The 21,623-nt window shown below is 38.9% G+C and overlaps 1 protein-coding gene across 2 annotated transcripts in view; it reads left to right on the top strand.

The window, feature by feature from the left end:
- Positions 1–4,839: 4,839 nt before the first annotated feature.
- The window catches only part of Nkain3 (sodium/potassium transporting ATPase interacting 3), a 606,811-nt gene continuing 590,027 nt past the window's right edge, over positions 4,840–21,623 (top strand). For both annotated transcript variants that reach the window (XM_051160829.1, XM_051160821.1), the window contains exon 1: positions 4,840–4,954. In XM_051160829.1, coding sequence (XP_051016786.1) covers positions 4,901–4,954 — 54 coding nt within the window. In that variant the 5' untranslated portion in view covers positions 4,840–4,900. The remainder of the gene's footprint in view (positions 4,955–21,623) is intronic.

The following is a 21,623-nucleotide window of genomic DNA, read 5'->3' as shown; positions in this document are numbered from 1 at the left end:
AGGGGAGGAGAATAATGGGAAAATGGGAGGGAGGGAAGAATGGGAGGATACAAGGGATGGGATAAACATTGAGATGCAACAAGAATAAATTAATAAAAAAATTTTTAAAAATCTGAGCTGCATTTCTATCTTTTTTTCTCTCAAAAATCCATAACTTCCTCATGGCCTTTCCACATAGGCACATTACAGACAATACATAGGTTCTCGGTCACGGTGAGGTAGACCTCTTTCTGCGGAACCTACAACATTACTGAGCGCACATGCGGCTGTAAGTGCAAAAGGAGCCCAGGGAGACAGCTCAGGTTCCAACGCTGCTTTTCATTCCCAGAAATGTATTTTGAAGAATGCAAAAGATACTTGTTTTTGCAAAATGCTAATAGGATGGAAAACAGACCTTCAAAAGACATACAAAAAGAGGATTCATTTTCACTCCTGTGCATTACCTTGAGTTAATTTTTTTTACACATTTTAAAATAATTACATCACTTTCACCCTTTACTGTCCTCTCGCCAGACCCTGTCCCCCAACTTCTTCCTTGCCACCCCATTTTTAAATTGGTAGCCTTGGAGGGGAATAGGGGGGGGAAGCGGGAGGGAGGGAGGAATGGGAGGATACAAGGGATGGGCTAACAGCTGAGATGTAATATGAATAAATTAATAATAAAAAAGGAAAACAACAACAACAACAACAAAACAAAAACAAAAACAAAAAATAAAGTTGTAAGTATTAAAAAAAATAAAAAATAAATTGGTAGCCTCTTTTTCTTTGGTTGTTGTTACATGTGTGCAACTCAGCCTGTGTGTCTGCACATGTATGTTTGTGTATAGTGTACTCAACTTTAACCTGCCATTTCCCCCCTCCCATATGTGTCTCTGCATATATGGTTTCAGGGCTGGCCATTTTGTTTTAGACAACCAAACAGGGACTCATCCCTGAGAACTGCTAATTCATTCCTCGCTCGGGACTCACTAGTTATTAAATCACAGTACAGTTTTAAAGAAATGGCTGTGCATTCTCTTGTTACTAATTTACTTATTTCACACTCTCATTTAAGAACATAGGGGGACATTATGTGTTTTTGCTATTTTTAATGGCTGTTTAAAACTCTTCTAAATTGACTGAATAAAAAAGCACAGTAGGACAGATTCAGACCATGTGCTCTGTACTGAGATTGAGCAAGACCCTGGGTTCTATCTCTTTTGTCAATTACAGAGAAATGAACATTTGAAAGCACAGAAAAAAATTAGAATAGTATTCATTATGAATTTTAAGTTTTTCTTAATGATTTAAAACATGAGACAAAAAGCATATTTTTGTGTTCTTGTGTAATTCTTTAGTACTTTCTGTGCATTTTAAAATACTAGGAAAAGCAAATGATACCTATGATGGTTTAAATGAGAATGGCCCCCATAGGCTCATAGGCTTGCTTGCTTAGTCCCCAGTTGGTAAGCTTTCAGGGAAGGAATAACAGGTATGGGCCTTGTTGGAGATGTCACTGGGAGTGAGTTTGGTGGTTTCAAAAGCCCAGGCCAGGCTCTCTCTCTCTCTCTCTCTCTCTCTCTCTCTCTCTCTCTCTCTCTCTCTCTCTCCCCCTCTCTCTCTCTCCTCCCTCTCTCGCCCCCTCTCTCTCCCACTCCTGCTTTGCTCTTACTCTTTACTCTCACTCTCTGCCCCTTGCCTGTGGATGAGGATGTAAAGCTTTCAGCTATTGCCTCAGAGCAATGCAATGCTCCATAGCATTGTGACCAGGAACTAACCCTTCAAAACTGCAAATAAGCCCCGTTTAAATGCTTTAGTTTATGAGAGTTGTCTTATTCATGGTATGTTTTCACAGCAGTAGAAAGTGGCTGAAACAATAACTAAAATGATCTTGTTTGCAATAGATTTAGAATTGTAAAAGCCTCCAATATACACACAAATCCTTTTGTATGACCATTTTGCATTATTATTTATGTATTTCAGACTCCTGGAAAAGTTACAAAAGAACTATTAAGACCACAAAATAATTGAAAGGAAACTTTAAGATGGATTTTTTTTTTTTAAATGGGGAAACAGAAAACTGGTGTCTCAAATAAAATACTCTAATGCTGAAAAAGCTGAGAGTCAAAATGATGTCACAGCATGAATCATACTTGGTTTTATGTGGCAGTAAAGCTCAAGCACATTTAAGATTTACCTTTAGGTGATATGTATAAGATGTATATGAAATAGAATCTTATGGTTAGACTTGGGTCCCATCCCTTAAGTATCCTGTTATGTTTATGAAATGCTTCAAAATACGTTTGGCTCCAAGATTGTCAAATAGGTGCAATTCACATAAGAAATATATAAATCTGCACTTTTAGATCTGGCTTTTTAGGTGGGCTGTCTTTCCCTCACATGCCCTTTTATTTGCAAAGCTCACAGTATTAGGGCAGAAAGAATTAGTTTTTAAAAGGAGTTTTGCCAAAACCAAAAGAACAAGAAAGAAGGAAAACAAAACAAAAGAAAGAAAAAAAATGAACAGCAACAAAAATCTCTATCCATATTATCCATTTAATAGCTCTTATGTCTTTGGCTCAGGATTTTTAGTACCATTTTGGAGAAAAAGAATGCAAAGAATGCAAAGAAAACTAAAGCTTCATATAACCTCTGACTTGCTTTAAAGTTTCTCTGTTTTTAAAAAATGCGTTTAAAATCAATCTATTTTCAACTGTTCGAATTATACAAAGGAGAATCTCCAGGGTAGGCCTTGGGAGATAAGGCTGGGGTACAAGAAGGCTTCAGGTTTTCTAAAACCGTTCTACCAGGTAACGCTGACTATGGGGACTGGACCAGTGCAGGCCACCACAGCTACTTCTGAGATAGCTCTTTTTCTCAGTATATGTCAGCTCTTTTGTGACCTAATGTTGAGTGACAGCAAGGTGACTGGACATCTAGAGGCTTTCAGGTCAGACTGACTGCCTCTGCAGACCAGTGGCCCTCTTGGTCATCAGAGAACTTGCTCTACCTGCATCTACACTTTGTCCATGAAACTGATTAAATCGGGCTGTTGTGGGGATGCAAAGAATGAGTGTACACAGAGGCTGGCACCAGGCATCTGACAAGCACTGGAAACATGTTTATATATATATATATATATGTATATATACACACACACATAATTTCAGAGTTACCACTAGTAGATTTTATTTTAGAACAATACTGTCAAAGTAGAAAAATGTATGCTGTAGAAAATTAAAAAAACAACACACATAAAAACAACAAATATGTTTAATGTCTGAATGGGTTGGGAAATCTCCTAGTGTAGAGCAAGGATAAGACAAAGCTGTCCCACCTTTCATGTCTTTATCAATCAGGTGGGCCTTAAACTCAGATGTCAGCCTTCTTACCCCTTCAGAGTGATGAGATACAAGGTATGAGACACCACCTAGGCTTTACCTGATCTTAACCTATAAACCAAGAACCTACCAGGAGGTCAGCGGTGGGGTTAAAAAACAGTGTTTTGCGCCTCGTTCTGAAGACTGCTTTTTCGAGGCAATGGTCAGGGATTTATTCCTTATTCTTGGGGAGTGACTTTAGTTACCTGTGCTGAGTCCTGTGGAAATTTGAGTCTTTACAGAACTCCGGGGCTCTGTTCTCTTCATGGGCAGGATAGACAGACTCTTTAGAATTCATGGATAGTTTGTCTGGCACCTTAACTAACTAAAATTAGTGTATACTCCCAGATTCATCTTACTTTGTCTTTCTCTGTACAACTTCATATTTTTCGACACAAGTATTCTAGAAATACCTTATTATTAAAAGGCTGTGCGTCGCCTTCCCCTTTCCCTTGTCAGTGTCTCTGTAAAGACTTTCGGGGAACTCTGAATTAGAGCTTTAAGCCAGTTTCCAGTGTCCCTGGTCTCTGAGCTCCTAGGGGAACATTTTGCTTTACTGTGATCCTAGGCAACTTTTCCTAGGAGATTCCAGCAGGGGCGCCAGGCTCAAAAAACTGACCTCTACTTGGGACTAGAACTAAGTAGGACCCTGAGTGACCGTCCTCTTATTGCCACACCTTTCACCCCTTCCTGCCATCGCTGCCCGGAACTTGGCCTTGCATCATGTAGGAGCTTTTTCACTTTGAGCTTCAAGTCTTGAGCTCTTCCTCACTCCCCATTCACCAAGCAGAATCTGCACCTCCCCAGGGCAGCCTGGCTAAGCCTAGCTCTGGGTTTTGCAGGTGCTTGCAATCCCCTCCTCACATCTACAGCGAGAGACTCTACAATTGCTCCAGGTGCCCGCCCGGGACTCCAATATCAGGGGGCCTCCCAGACTCACGCTCATTCATATTCATTCTCCTTCTCCCACAATCTCTTTCTCTCTCCCTAGACTCCTCTAACAAGACAAGAGGGTCTTCTCCAGTGGTGCTCTCTTTCATTCATACCCCTTCCAACACACACACACACACACACACACACACACACACACACACACACACACACACACACACACACACACTCAGGCACACAAGCTCACACCGACCCAGACAGCCCACCGCACTTCCCAGACGCCCACCTCCTGCACACTCCCCTCCTCTAAAAGACACTCACCCACTCACCAGCTGTAGCCTCTTCCATCCCCCGCCCTCCCGCCTGGCTCCCCCTCCTCAAGACGCCTATCCTCGCGCTAGGAGGCAGGGACCCCCGGCAGACGCACCGCTCCGGCGCGCTGCACTGACCTCCGCCTGCCCTGCGCTTAGATTAACAAAGGCGGCCGCAAGCTCCAGCCCGGAGGCTGGGAACGGAAAGCCGGCCCGTGGGGCCCGGAGCCTGCGCCCAGCCGGTGAGCGTGCAGCCGGGCTGCTCTTAAGTGAGAGGCTACACTACGGGAGCTCGCACATCTCTCTCTCAAGCAGCGCTGCTGGGACGCTGGCCACACCATGGGCTGCTGCACCGGTCGCTGCTCGCTCGTCTGTCTCTGCGCGCTGCAGCTGGTAAGTGCCCAGTGCGTCCATGCTCTGGGACCAGTCCACACTTCCGAATCGGCTTGCAGGGCTCCCTTCTGGGTCCTCAGCTCAGGGCTAAGGACCTCTGAGCTACTGGAGCGCACCAAAGGGATTCCCTACCCTCGGTGTCCCTTCCAGGAAGTCAGTGCCTCCCGCCTAGTAGCTCTCGCCCGCAGGAGGGCGCGGTCGCACTTCTGGTCCGAAGCGCTGGGGTTCACCGTGCCCCCGCCCGACGTCGCCACGCGGTCTGGGGGCTGCTGGGGTGACGCTCCAGGAGGGAGCGATTTCCCTGGCCACGCCTGTTTTGGACACCTTGCACGTTCACCCTCTGCAGTTTTGCTTAAGTTATTGCCTGTCTCGGGCTTGCTCTTTTTGGGACTGTTTTCTGGCGACAGGATGTTGGTTAGTTAGAAGGTGGTTTTGGAAAGCCAGTTTCTGAGAGATCAGCTTTCTGGTGGTTCTTACTCTCTGCATCTGGAAGGTGGTGAGGACTCCAGGAACATGTGCTGTACTTGGGAACCACAAATCCAGCCTCTGACTTTTCAGTTATGCTTTTGATTTTTTTTTTTTTTTTTTTTTAATGTTGTAGTTCAGACTGCTGCGGACTGACAGCTGTCCCAGGGAGTGGACAGAGCAAGGAAGTGAACAGGGCTTCTCTTTTGGCTTGGCGCTTTGGCCAGGGAATGAGTGGTTTTGGAAGTTAGAAACCAGGGTGGAAGAAAAAGACCTTTCTGATTTTAGGCAAATACTTCTGATCCTTTTGTTTATCAGGACTGACACTGTGTGGTCCTTTTCATGGTCATTAGATTGCAAGGCAGCAGTCTCCTGTGCCAGACTTTTGTGGTGAGATTGTGGGTTTTGTTTTTGTTTTGTTTTTCAGTGTAGGGAGCAGATCCTGTAGGTGCCCCCACCGCCCTTGCTTTCTTTGAAGCATTGCGTTTGTTTTTGTCACAAACCATAAAGGTGTAACTAGTGTATTTTGACAAGGCTTTCAGCGGAACTTTACCTAATATTGATAGCTCCCGCAGGGCTCATTAATGAGGAGCTGCAATAATGCTGCTGCCCAGGACTTAGTCCTTGTTCACTGGAGGTTTTTAAACATTTTCCCTTCCCCAATCCCCGCCCCACCCCCAAGCTTCACTCTATATGTGCTAGTTCTTCTATAATCACCCGCGCCAAACAGATGAATTCATGAGCCTATTGGACAACCATTCTGCACTACGTTTTTTTTTTTTTTTTAATATGTAATTTAAAACTTCTATGTGAGCATGTTTTTTTCTTTACCTTAGGGAAGAAGTCAAAGGACAGCTTGTATGGTGGTTTTTAGAAGTGAACTTGGCTTTTAACTTAGGAAACTGAATAAATTCAGTCAACCCTGTATTCTTTTTTTTTTTTTTTTTTTTTAAGAAAATCAACCATTTAATGCATTTCACTAACATTTTGATATTCCTTCTTTTCTTTTTTCTTTTATTAATTTATTCATAGTACATCTCAATTGTTATCCCATCCCTTGTATCCTCCCATTCCTCCCTCCCTCCCATTTTCCCCTTACTCCCTTCCCCTATGACTGTGACAGAGGGGGACCTCCTCCCCCTGTATATGCTCATAGGGTATCAAGTCTCTTCTTGGTAGCCTGTTATCCTTCCTCTGAGTGCCACCATGCCTCCCCATCCAGGGGATGTGGTCAAATATGGGGCAACAGAGTTCGTGTGAAAGTCAGATCCCAGTCTCCACTCAACCTGTATTCTTTATGGCAGTGAATAAACCCACTGGGTTGTGCGACTCATTAAGCATGGTTTCAGTCTTACCTAATACATAAGGGTTCAAGCAACTTATTGGTACAGTCATAATTCAATTTACATGATGATATTTGTGATAGCAACAGTCTGGAGTCATCAATCTGCCCAGAATACTCTTGCTTTTTCCATGAACTATTTCCCAGTTGATACAAACCTATTCTTCCAACCTTTTCTCAAATTCCCATCTTCTGGATGGGTCTACCTTGAGTTTTCTGTGTAATTCACCTGTGTTCCTTTGATTTCATAGCCTTTGGTGTTTTGTTTTCTTCTGTGATGTACATTTCACTCTCTCCTAAATTGTCTGGTTACATAAACATCTCATGATTGTCTAATCACTGTAAACAATATGAGGCTAGGACCAAATATTGTTCTTTGTAAACACTTTAAGTGTTTAGCGCTCAGGAGCTGAAACATATTTGCTGAATTTATGACAATGCCTGCTTTCTCAGTCTATAAAGCATTTTCACATAATTTTTTCTTTTGACACCTGAAATTGTTCTTTGGGAGGTAACCATTTCACTAATTTGCCTATGAGGAACTCATAAAATTAAAGTTTGGTTGTTTTTCCCCCCTAAAGTAAGTTGACGTAGTATGGTAGAGGCAGAAGAGGCATGATCATGTGCATTTCAGTATTAGGACTTAAACAAAAGAAACCTCATGTGTTGTCTCAGTGAGAATTTCCTTGGCTGTGATGAGACGCTAAGACAATTTTATATTATCAGCGATCGTCAACACCAGTGGGAACGTAAGGCAGGAACCACGCAATAGACACAGAAGCAGAATGCATTGGGGGAAAAGATGCTGCTCCCCAGGATTTGCTCATACAAGCCCAGAACCTCCAGCCCAGAGGAATCACCATCCACAGTGAGCTGGTCCCTCCCAGACCAATCATTGATTAAGAAAATATACCACAGGCTTGCCCATAGGACAATCTGTTTGGGGTATATTCTCTTCCTGAATTGAAAAACATACAAACAAACAAAAGACTATTCAGCACACTTTCTTATTTCATTATTATATCATATAAGATAGTATTTATATAAGGAATAGAGTGCCTTGAAAAAAACAGTAATTCTTTGTTTTGCTTTTTTTTTTTTTTTTGTTGTTGTTTTGTTTTTTTGTTTTGTTTTTTTTCAAGACAGGGTTTCTCTGTGTAACTTTGGCTGTCTTGTACTGGCTTTGTAGACTAGGCTGGCCTCAAACTCACAGAGATCTGCCTATCTCTGCCTCCCCAAGTGCTAGGATTAAAGGTGTGCACCACCATGCCTGGCTTCACAGTAATTCTTACTATAAGTTATGTGAGAGAATGCTTTTGGTGAGCTTGAAAAGCTCTTGGTTTTATAGATTTGATGTGAATACTGCTTGATATTTTTATTTGTTTTAAGGAGAAAGGAAATGAAACAAAACTAGATTTCATTAATGCTATGGCCAGATTTTTTTCTGAACTGTAGAGTAATTTTCAGGGACTAAGAATTTATTTATGAATTTATTTTGACAAACTAGTAGTTACATACATTATATGTGTGTAGCTTTAGTATGCATTATTAAATATGCTTACCCAAAAATTTAAGTCCAGTCAGAGATGATGATGAGTACCAATTTGTAGCATTTTCCAATGTCTTTTCTATAAATACTCCTGCTTCGCCAGTTACAAATGAACTTTTATGTGGTATTTCTACTATCCAGATAAAATAAGATGCTTAAACAATTTCAAAAGCACAGATAAAGAAGAGTGTGGTAAAATAATTATGAAGGAATGAATTTTAGGTATCTTAGCATTTCTGTTTTGAATATGATTAATTTAAATTTATATAATTGAATTGACAATAAGGGTTATGTTTGAAAACTAGCTCGCAGGTGCCATGAAATTTTAAGAAACAAACTCTTGGAGCCTATGAGATCCTGCTCCAGTGTGCCAGGTGACAGGACCCCAGCTTCCCAGGCCTAGTGCACTTCACACTGAAAACAGCTGTCCCCTTTTCCTTTCATGTTTTCCTCTACTCCCACCATCTCTCAGAAGGTGGGGATTCTGAACCCTTACCAAGTGCAGGTATGAAGAAGGGATGACCTTGGCTATGCAGACTTCATGCAGGGAATTCTCACAGTGAGGAAAAAAGATCGGCTAGACAGCCTAGGGACTCTTCCCCAACTAGAGATACTGAATTTTTTTGGTGATCTAATTCCATTTCTTATGAACTTCACTCCTACTAGAGTAAAAAAAAAACACTGAAATGAGAAATCTAAATAGAGTGAACTTGCCATTTTTAGGTAGCCAATGTTGATGAACTTTGATTTGCAATATGTTTCTTCTACCTCGTTCTTTCTGCTGTTTTGACAATTTTCCTGTTACTGCCTTTTCTCCATGCAAACTTACGTGTTTCCACATATTTCACACTTATGTTCCAACTTCACCAGACCAGATTAAAAAGAAGGCGTAAAGCATAAAGACAGGAGCACAGAAAACTTGTAAAGCGATTCTTCCTAGCAAAGGTGTTTTGTTAATATTCTTCACATCTCTCAAGCCATCAAAGAACTTTTAAATGCATTTTCTTTAAGGACATCTTTGGTGATGTGTATCTATATAAGAGCAAGTATTCTATTATCAGCTGTGTAGGGCATAGAGCTAAAAAGAGCACTCAGTTATAAGATTGCTAAGTCGGCTTTAGTCACCTTTTAAAAATGAACCTTAAATGTGTGTGTGTTTTAAATTCTGCCATTATTTCCACATGGCATTTCAGAAACATTTTCTCTGAACTGCCTCAGGAAAGTATTGAACGTACTATGGCCGGCAGGCACGATTCCTACAAAATATTAAGCATCTTCCAACATCGCATAATCAGACATTAAGGCCTGTTCAGTAAAACTTGGCATGTCCTTACTTGAAGAACTTACTATATTTTGTATTCTTTTATGGTGAGAGCTATATTTATTGTCAGAGATGGTAATGAGCCCATTAAAAGTCAAAACTACGATGACATATTTATAGTCGCAGAAACCCCAAGAGATTTACTTAAACAAGCAGCTATTAACATATAGATGGGCTATATGTTTCATTTTAGAGAGCATCCTCCCCAGTTAAAGAAAATTAGCATGTATTTCAGACAGTGGAAGCGAAGTTTCAAGACTTTCTATTCCACCTCATAACCATCTTGTGAGAAGAGCACCTGTGACATTCAAATGCCTAAATAACATGTGTCAGTGAATGACCTGTGGTGGCATAGCTGTGTGAGTTTTGAATTAAGTCCTCTAAAATGTACTGCTCATCTCTCAGAAATGTTAGACAGCTAGTTTGGAATATACAAAGTATGTATAATGATAGTTTTGTTTTTACATGGTGTAATTTAAATAGTTCTTTATCTTCTGTGCAGAAAAATTACCTTTTACAGATTATTTTACTTATGTGTATTGGTGCTCTGTCTACATGTACAGAAAAAGGTATTAGACTCCCTAAAACTGGAGTTACAGATGGTTTTGAGCTGCCACAAGGATGGTGGGAATTGACTCGTGGTATCCTGGAAAAATAGTCATCACTCTTAAGTGCTGAGCCATCATTTCAGCCCTGCAATGTAATTCTTAACTTTTGCTGTCTTTATTTCAATATTCTGGTTCATCCTATAAAACTTAAAAAGGTTAGGAAAATTAATTTATGGCCTGTCTGGTGTGGAAATCCCCTTGCATTAGCCCAAGGCTGAGGGATGACCTATACATCCAGTTCAGATGAGTGAGATGTGATGTTACAAAACACAGGCCCACAGGACAGGTAGTGTGAAGGATACATGCACGAACATGCACATGGGAAGCAGAAGTATTTAGTGATACAAAGAGTCCATTAAAAAATTTAATGTTCCAATTGCCAGGTTCATGACCGTGGAACTAAGAGAACAGATTTGATCAAGTCTTCAGAATTAAGGAACATGGAGAATATTGCTATTCCAAACTCTGAATTAATTATCTTAGAAGAGAGGGTAAAGAAAAATGAGAATTGTAATGAAAGCAGAGTCATCAGAGAATAAACAGATAGCAAAAGAGAGAGAGAAGAAAAAAAACTAGATAAAAACAAACAAACAAGCAAAAAAAAAAAAAAAAAACAATTTCCTCATACCCCATAAGAACCTTGTCTCAAGGGGGGGGGGGGCGGGAAAGAACAGAGCAAACACTTCAACATAAAAGTAAAAACAAAAAACAAACAAACAAACAAAAAAACTAGTCTTGGGAAATGCCGGTAGCCCACTTGATGTGCATGGGTGAAGACTGAAGTTAGGTCCCCAGCATCCATATAAACAGCAGTAAACTGGTGTTGGGCTTATAATTTCAGCAGTGACAGGGCATCCCTGGAGAAGGATGGCTAGAGGTTACAGGAAAGACTCTGCCTCAACATATGAAGTAGTGAAATAATAGGTAGCCTGTGACCATAAAGTGGGGGAGGAGGTCCCCCTCAGTCATGGACCTAGGGGAGGAGAATAGGATGGGTGTGGGAGGGAGGGAAGAAAGGGAGGATACAAGTGATGGGATAACAATTGAGTTGTAATCTGAATAATTTAATTAATAAAAAATAAATAAATAAAAAAATTTTTAAAAGAAAAAAACTTTCATCAATTCAACAAATCAAAAAAAAAAAAAAAAAAAACCAAGTAGAGAATGGGAGGAAGCCTTCTCACCTCAAACTCTATCTCAAACATACAAGGGCACACATTTATATTTGCACATGTATGGTCATCCGTATACACAAACATGCATGCACAGAAGAATCACACACATTAAAAAAAAAAAAACAAGAACAATGAAAACTACAAGAATTTTAGTTAGGACCAATAAAGTCGTATGCAGTGAAGTATTATACAATTGTATCTTTTGATTCATTTTTGTTAGATGAAGAGTAAGCCTGTCATTTTATGTACATTTATTTTAAAGCGTATAAACACTATCTGAGGGTTTATGGGTAGTTTACTGTCGCCAGGAGGAAGGAAAACATAGGTCCCTGCTCCGTGCTAAGGACATCTTGGCAGTAATGGTTGCTGGAGCAAAGGAGACAATTTCTTTGGTGGTGCCCATGCTCATGCAATTAAATCCTCATCCACGTGCATATAATCACCCTTAATTAATTAGAGTCTTTGATCACCAAGCAAACAATTCCTTCCCAGATACAAACAAACAAACTTGAAAGTAGAAAGAGAACTGCTTGGTAAGAGAAAAGAACAGCAAGAGTGAGGGAGTCAAGAGAGGATAATTGGGGGCTGAATGTGGTTAAAATACATTGTATGTATGAAAATGTAATAAGGAGACCAATAGTCAGATTTTTAGAGAGGAACAGAGCTATGGGAAATTTGTACAAAAAGACATGCAAGCACAAAGGAAGATGAAGGGATAGGCCTCAGAGAACACAACTGCAGGATCGGGTGATAGTGAGCCACCTCAGGCCAGCACATTCAGAAACTGCAGACAAGCCACCAGGAGCTGGGAGAAGCATAGCGCTTCTTACCAGTCTCATGGGAGCTTGACTCTGCTGACCACTTGTTCCTGCACTTTGGTCTGCCTGACCTGTAAGGCTGTGCCTTTGTTTAAAACTTGCTGGTTGTGATGAATTGGGATCGGGTTGTGCCTGGTGGTTCCTTCATGAGGGGTGGTTGGAACTTGACCTCATACAAGAGTAATATAATTACAAGGGTAATATAATTGCATATTCTGAGGTGCACCAAGATTTGGATGGACTGTCACTCAAATGAGGCAAGTTCTCTGGGATGGAAAATCTTGGAAAGACTTTGGACTTTCATCAAGAGTGTCAAGGAGACAGATGTTTCATTTCTGAAGGTAAACAGAAGGGAACTGGGTCTCCTAGGCTGCCTCCCCCACTCTGGATGCACTGTGCCTATGCAGCTCCTAAACTCTATGCTTTGCACATGTGTTGTTCTCCATTAGAGGCTTACTGACTATTAAGCTAAGGAGTCAGTCTGTTGGATTCCTAGAGAATGTTGTCTTTCCATTCTGAAAAGGATAGTTACTGAGACACATGACATCCAGGTAGTGTGAGTCAAGCTTAGTGCTTTTTCTCAGAGCAGTCTGAGCTACTCCATTTGAGCTGTATCCATTAGGAAGGAGCCCAAATAGAAGACGGGTCAGTGATGGTTTGTCACCATGGTAGGAATACTGCAGTGATAGGTCCGGGGGTCTCACTTTGTGTGTCTCTGTCTTTCTCCTTCAGTAACTGTGCCCAGGTCTCATAATACATGGCTTAAAGGTTTACTTGATGCTCTCCAATATTTTTTTCTCCAGTATACACTAGGATAGTTCAGACTCTGTGTATAAAGTTGAGAAAATTCTTATTTCTGCTTTTCAAGTCCTTATTTTGTTTCTTTTTTAAAATTGTCAAATAATACATTTACACAGTATATGAACAATGTCATGTTTTGGTGTAAATATAGAATTGGGGGTAGGATTTCAAACAACTGAATTGGCATAAATACCTTACCTATTTGCTTTGAATGTTTACACACTGAGTACATATCATTAACTACAGTCACTATGTGGTCTATCTGTCTCAAACTAAGGCCTGCATGGTTACTAGGCTGATTGGGATTAATTCAGATATATCTTTCTGATAGGCACCTACCAGAAATTTTGGGGGTTGGAAGGATGACTCAGAGGTTAAGAGCACTGATTGCTCTTCCAGAGGCCCTGAGTTCAATTCCCAGCAACCTCATGGTGGTGCCTTCTTCTGGTCTGCAGATGTACATGCAGACAAAGCACTGTATACATAATAGATAAATAAATAAATAAATAAATAAATAAATAAATAAATAAATAAGTAAATCTTAAAAAAGAAATTTCTGAACATCACATGGTATAAGTTCCTTGACAAACAGATTTTATAGCTCAGTGGTAGAGCACTTGCTTAGCAAGTGCAAAGCCCTGGGTTTGGTCCTCAGCTCTGGAAAACAAAAAGACATAATATTGTCATATCTTTTCTCTCTCAAGATCCACCTACTAGTTACATGTTTAATTTCATTGATGAATACTTCATATTATTTGGTTTAACACTATTCTTCTCTTCCCTAATCATTTTGATTGTTTCCATCTTGCCCATGGAGACACTGGAGTGGTCTTCTATGTGATTGTTTACTTAAGATCCTAAATACCTTCATAATGTAACCCCTTTAAAAGATAACACAATTTCTGTTTAAGCTACCAGATGTCTTAGATGTCCCATGATAAAGAATTACTTTTCACTTATATAAATCTGCACCCCCTGTTCCATAGGGACAAATCTCAACATTCTATAAACCACCCATGTTTTTATTCCTGTCTCTTTCCTCTCATCTTTCGAAGACTAAGAAAATAGAAATGAACAATGTTCACTGAAATGGAATTATTTATATATACTCATTTCATTTCATTCTTCAGAAAGCGCTACTGAGTATAAAAATAATGTCCTCAACTTAATCCATTTCATTTTCAGAGTGGTCTCTTTCATGCAAATTTTTTTCCCTAAGAAGTGAATCCTCATTATAAATTTTGGAATTAAAATTCCCCATCCCTAGGACTTCAGTAATATTTGCTATTAAACACAGGCTGCTTTTTCTAGCACTTACCTTTCCCACACAGATTTTTTCCTGTGATATATCAGTGTGTCTTGTACTACTGCAGAAATGACTTGATTATATAAAGAGAAGAATTTTAAGTAACTTAGTCATAAGAAAATTGGGTCAATAAATATTTTGGCACTGTTAGAGAAAAATCACATTGACATGAATTTTGTATAGTTTCTCTACTGAAATTTGGATGAACAGGAAAAAGAATAAGTCTACATTGGTTTGAGTCTTCAGCATTTATATTCTTCAAATGAAGTACATTTTATTCAAAGAAGCAAGGTAACTTATGCTTTATGATAGTTACCAACTAGATGCTAAAACTGGACATGGTAACTTGTGCCTTTACTCCCAATACTGAGTATTTTGAGAAGGAGGATTGGAGTGAGTTTGTGAAGTTGGGTTAAATAGTAAGCTCTGGACCATTGTGAGCTCAGAATGACACTTTATCTCAAGTACAACATAATAATCATACTACAGCGTCATGAAAAGTGATGATGATAATAATAACGAAGCAAAACAACGCCAAAGAAGAGAAATAAAAAATTCCCAAAATATTCATTCTATAATAAGAATTAACACAGACAAAATTAAAATATGAACACAAAATCAGAAGGCTTTGGAACAGAATGCTAGACAGTAGACACATCTGCCTTCCCTTTATCCCAGTGTTCCAGTATCTGCATGAAATAATAATGGTGATAGAGAGATCATGATTAAAGGAAGAGATCAGCAGGCTGTGAGACAAAAAGCAGGCTGTTTAGCAATGTTTAGCGGTGAATGCTGATGTAACACAGGTATGACCCAGAACTAATCAATGCTTTCAATTTAGAATATTTTTCAAAGAGCCTGAAATAAAATGGGAGATGTCCTGTGAATGCCTTGTCATGGAAACACCTATCTAGTTATAGGCATGGTATTCAAAAGACATTAACGACTACAACAGAATAAATGTAGTTAGATACATCACATGGGTTGGAGAAGGTGACACCCTTGATACAAGAAGAAACTACAGGTTGTTAATTTGGAGTAGATACACTTACCTATAATGAATGGTGTGTGAGACTGAGGACTGGAGAGCTACTGGGTTGAACTACTGGCAATGTATCCTGCTGCAGTAATTTGGTGCTAAATATCTTAACTTTGTTCCTCAAAGGGTTTTCCTTCCTTTAAAAAAATGGAAGGACCATACATTAGAATGTTTCCCATGACTAATGGCATATATTTGAACCATTAAATGGAACTACACGTTGGAAACATTCACCCTACTCTTTCCATAGGACGTTGCATTCTGAACACTTCAGGTAAACACCAGGTTCCTTTGTTAGTAACTGGAATCAAAACGAGATTGTAGAGGAATTATATTGTAGCAGTTATCTTCTTGTAAGAGACTTGAGCTCAACCAGGGCAATGTTCAGTCATAAATTAATGCTGACAGTTTCTCTTTGTTCCAGTAAGAAGTAACATTATCTATATCTTGGTATTGATCAGTATGTAGTATAATAAATGTTTCTAAGTAGGAAGCCATATGCTAAGCATGCTGATTGGTGAGGGCAGTTAATCAAGGCACAAAAGAAGATGTGCTTGAGTTGTTTCCTCCACAAATAAGCATCTTCTAGTAAAATGACCTTAATTAATGTTTTTCAAAATGCAAAATTCTGATTATTGGCAATTCTTCCTCAAATTTTCACTAGATCTCACTCATATATAATAAGAATACACACACACACACACACACACACACACACACACACATAATTTCAGATAGAGTCATACTATGTAGCCTAGACTGGCTACAAACTTGTGATGATCCCTCTGCCTCATGAGTGCTAGTAATGCAGATGTGTATCACCACACTGAGCTCCTTAAACCTAAATACCTAATAAAGGAAATCTTTCAAATTGTAGTTTATGAGAAGAAACCTATTTCGGATTTGTCTTTTGTTACAAGAAGAAATTCACATGCCCTTTTTTGCATTGAAATCTGTTTTAAACATCCTTCAGAATAGAAATTATGCCCCAATTTCTGCTCTTTCTTCTCCATATTACCTTTTATTTTAGCTGGCCAATGGTAAGCTCAGGCAATTGTCGACTATAGCCAGCTTGTCTCAGCTGGGAAGTTTACTATAAAGTTTTTAGAAATTTTATGAGCCAATTGTTAAACATAGTTTTATTTAAAAATAACTATATGAGCTATAAATAAATTATTTAGAAAACAAAAGTAGTGCATATTCAGAAGTCAACATATTTACCATCTGGCTATTATTTTATATTTACAGTACTGTTGGGTAGTACTTTTAGATAGAAGTGTGCAGTTTATAGAACATTTCATCCAAGTAATACATCTGGTGATATCATATTGGTAGCAAAAATTCTACTGTGGAAAAAGTATTTTCATGTGCAAGTATACAAATGACACAGATCAGGCTGCCCTGCTGTCTTTTAGAGCCAGTTATTAAACATTTACTAATCCACCACCAGGCAAATCTTTCATCAGAAGGCCAACTTTCTTTCTATGAATAGCTACAGAATAAAGAGGTCTTAATTAATTTTTCATGGAACTAATTAATGCATTAACTAATTCATGTGGCAAAAGTATATTGTATAATCTAAGTACTTACATTGTTTCTTTGACTGCATTAGTAAAAATTATCTAAATATAATGAACAAGCTTTTATTTTTAAGAAATTGCAGTATTGACTCCTTTTGTGTAGTCATCTTCCGGTTTCCCTAAAGTGTTAATACATTTTGCAATTCTGTAAGTAAGTCAGTAATTGATAATAGCCCATAGGTTTTATTCCTAGACAACGGGCTAAACCAAGAATCTGTCCCCATGAGAGACTAATTTCTGCATATTTTGTATTGACTGGCTCCTGCAAGCAAGGACTAACTGCAGTACCCAGTGCCTCGCCTATGTCGTTGGTCTTAATTAGTTTTTCCCATGAGGATGTCAAAGAATCAACATGAAAAAGATTTAAATGTCTTTTTATACCTACTTCTGGCTTTTCAGGTTGGAACGAACTACTATTTTCCATTGTCTTCACATTAAATAGTAAATGTTTAGCCTTAAAGGAAGCTGCAAGAAGATGATTTAGTTAACCATTCACCTAAAGGTATTTAGTGTATATTTTTTATTTTTTAAGGAAGTCATTGATATGACATGGACCCAATCCCACTTGCATCCAAATTTATTTTTTGAAATGTCTCTCACAAGGCAAGTATTATTATATTTCCATTTATAGACAGGAAAATAAAAGCGAGAAAATTAAGGAGTGTGTTGAAGTGATATGTTCTAATGCATTAGTTAATCAACTCATGGTCATGTCAATTATTAGTCTATTTTCATCACAAGAATATACACCCTAGGTTTAACAGATAGATAGGATTCTATAGATAGATGAAGTAAAATAGTTAGATAAGGCCTTCAACAACCTCAGAGACCTACAGAATAGGGCATGTAAAGATGTTTTTATGATTTTAAGGTTCCTTTGACAATAAGACAGGTTAATTCCTGGCAACATCCAGCCTACCTCAGAAAAGATGATGAGCAGCAAAAAGCTTCCTTATGCAGATGTCTTCAAATGTGACAAACAAGCCACCTGGCAAAACGTCTTTGTTTCTGCCACAAACAGAATTATGCTGAAAAGTGGGCAAGCTTGGATGCAGGCAGAGTGCATGGCCAGACCTCAACAGTTCCTGCTTTGCAAATACGTCTGCCATATATAATGGACCAGAAAACTGAAGACGATGCTCCAGTGTTATAGAGTTTTGGGTGACTGTCTAGGCTGAAAACTGTCTCTGTCATTTTCTTATTTCAGAAGCTGCTAACCTGCACGTTCTGTCTAATCAGATAATTTCATTTCTTCTCACATCTCTGATGTGGTTGAAGACCAGATAGTTTAGTTTTACAATTAAGCTTAGTTGTTTAGGGATTAAGTTGCTTTTAGGTCTAGATAGATGTTTTTAAGTTGATAGAGATGAGATATGATAGATACTGATGTACATTCAAAATTTTAGTGAGTTAACCCAGAAGCAGAAAGAGTCAAATGGTATATACTCACTTATATCTGGACACTAGCCCAAGGGATATGTCCCATGAAAGTCTACACTTACCAGGAAAGTGGGACAGAGGGGAAGACATCCTATTGGGACTCTAGGTGAGAGAAGCATGGGAAAATGGGGAAATAGAAGGATCCAGAGGATCCTAGAAACCTACAAGAAGAACATTACAATGGACAGACCTGGGCCCAGGAGTTCTGCTCAAACTATGGCACCAGCCAAGGACAATACATACAGTAAACTTCAAACCCCTACCCAAATCTAGCCAATAGACAGGACATTCTTCACAGTTATGTGGAGAGTGGGGTCTGATTTTCACACGAACTCTGGTGCCCCATATTTGACCACGTCCCCTGGATGGGGAGGCCTGGTGGCACTCAGAGGAAGGATAACAGGCTTCCAAGAAGAGACTTGATACCCTATGAGTATATACAGGGGGAGGAGGTCCCCCTCAGTCACAGTCATAGGAGAGGGCAGTAAGGGGAAAATGGGAGGGAGAGAGGAATGGGAGGATACAAGGGATGGGATAACCATTGAGATGTAATATGAATAAATTAATAAAATATATTTTAACAAAACAAAACAAAAATTTTAGACTCACCAAGATAGGAAATATGTTTTCTCCAAGGTTGCCAAATACAAATAGGCAAAACATTATGAATATAACATTTATGTAATTCCTAATTGTTTTATGGTCCTTCTTGCTGTATGCAGTTTATTGGATATATGTGTAATAATATAAATGTATATGTAAAATCAAAAAAATAATGAAAGAAAAAAGTTTAAAGACATATAATGTTTTGAGATATATCCATACATGTAGATATGTGGCACAAAAATGCTATAGAATGTTGTGATTGCATTAAAATAAATAGGCTTAAGCCAAAGATGTTACCAAGTATAATTATTTGAACAATCTATTTCCTCACATGAAATGTGACTTTTAAAGTGTGATATGGTTGACGTGCATCTCAAATAGAGATGTTGAGCTCTTGGAAACAACTTTTATTTTGCTTGCAATTTCAGTAGAAGTGAGCTTTTCTCATTAATGGCATCTATTTTTAGGGTCCCCCAGGAGGTACCCTGTTGCATTTGAAACAAAAGATTGAAATGCAAGCTATCTGCAGATAAAGAATTCTGCACTTTTTGCACGCTCCATTTTCTCTAACAGATAAACCACTTTTGGCAAGCTTTCTTGCTGCCCAATATAACCCGTTAATCCCACCGGGACCAGTACTCACAGCACATTCTCTCTTCTTAAGAGTCACAGTCACTAATCCTTTTTGCTGTCTGACAAGAAACTCTTCCTTGGCCTTGGAGTGCTCACATACTAAAAACCTGAATGCTGTAACAGGGCCTTGAAGGATCGGCTTAAATTCAGGGCCTCTTAGAGAGAAGCATTAGATGAAGGCTTGGAGCCATTAAGGGCCTGCCAAGATCCCCTAACAGCCTTTTCATCTCACAGAGAGCTGTGGTTGGGAGCATGCAGATGGAGCTGTCCTCAGGGATCCTTCCTACACATGAGCCTTGTTGAATCACTTCACAAGCTGGGGACTTAATGTTTTATAACATTTCACAGACCTTCCATCACATGGAAGATCCCCGGTCATCTATTATTCATGGATTTGTTTGGCTAGACCAGGAGTGTCTTTATACATTATTTTTTAACTCTTTCACTACTAATGGTAATTTTGTTAGGAGGCAGAAGCAGTGGGGACTTTAGTATAAGATATATCATGATGCAGTCGTTTCATCTTTCTTTCAGAACCACTGAGAGTATGGAACCCTGATTTTCTTAGTATGTCTTTCTAATGAAGACAAACTGTTTTTGCATTTGAAAACAAATCTGCATGAATCTTATTTCAAGATAATTTAGTTACAGGACATTTCAGTCATTTTAACATATGGAAGGCCATGCCAAGGCATTACAGATGTATAAATGTTATACTTTTTAGTTTTAATTGTCACAAAGAAATTTGATTACAAAACATGAATTAGTTGTTATTTTACTGATGAAAAGTTTAACATGCTATTAGAGGAGTGTTGTGGTAAATAAAGGCTGTGTTGTAAATAGAACTTCATTTCTTCAGTCATTTTCTTTCTTTTCTTAAAATATATTTTATTAATTTATTCGCATTACATCTAAATTGTTATCCCATCCCTTGTATCCTCCCATTCCTCTCTCCCTCCCATTTTCCCCTTACTCCCCTCCCCTATGACTGTGACTGAGGGGGACCTCCTCCCCCTGTATATGCTCATAAGGTATCAAGTCTCTTCTTGGTAGCCTGCTATCCTTCCTCTGAGTGCCACCAGGCTTCCCCATCCAGGGGTTGTGGTCAAATATGGGGCACCAGAGTTCGTGTGAAATCTCTCCACTCTTAGGTCATTTTCAATTAAGAAGTGATCTGAAATTTAGATATGGAGTGACCAGATGCCCTCTCTGACATAAATAAAAGGAAAAACAACAAGGTTCTCTATTATGGGCACAAGAATCACCCAAAGGATGGCCAACTGACCATACTCTCCAAACCGCTCAAGCAGAAGCCACCTTTGTGGTTTGTGGACAAGAAATAACACCAGACTGCAAGTTCAGCAAGCAGAGAACAGATTTGAATATGATATCACTGTTCATGAATAGGCATAGGATAATAGAAATAGGTTGAGATTAGAAATAGGTTGTCTATTGAACTAAATGTGAGTGTAAAGAGTGCAGTAAAGTAGGACAAATTAAATATACTTTATTTGTATCCCTAAGGAATACAGCCACTGAGCATTTATAGAAATCCCTGTATTTAGATTCTCTAGTTTCTATGCCTCTCACGTATTTGGGGGAATGGTATTTGTGGATGGATCTCATCTTATACTTGTGTATAAACCCCAATATCAACAGTGGTGGTTTTTTACAAAAGCATCCTAGATACGGTGATCAGAAGAGTAATGAACCACAGACAAAAGATGAGTCAGCAATATAATGTTTTCAGCAACAAATATTGGGTTGCAAATTTACCTGCCTCCTATGTAACAATTAGCAATCATTCTCAACAAAGGAGTGGTGACTTTATATTTATTACAGTAAAGTATTATGACATACTTAGTCAAACCTAATAGAAAAGTATTTGGAAACACCTGTAGTTGAGAAGAAAAATGAAGGAACTCAGACATGTAGGTTAATAGTGATTTATTAGAATTGCAAGCAAATGTGTCAAAATACTAATGA

Source organism: Acomys russatus, chromosome 2, assembly GCF_903995435.1.
Source record: "Acomys russatus chromosome 2, mAcoRus1.1, whole genome shotgun sequence".
Lineage (NCBI taxonomy): Eukaryota > Metazoa > Chordata > Mammalia > Rodentia > Muridae > Acomys > Acomys russatus.
The sequence above is the reverse complement of the archived record's forward strand: the minus strand, read 5'-3'. Positions and strand labels throughout refer to the sequence as shown.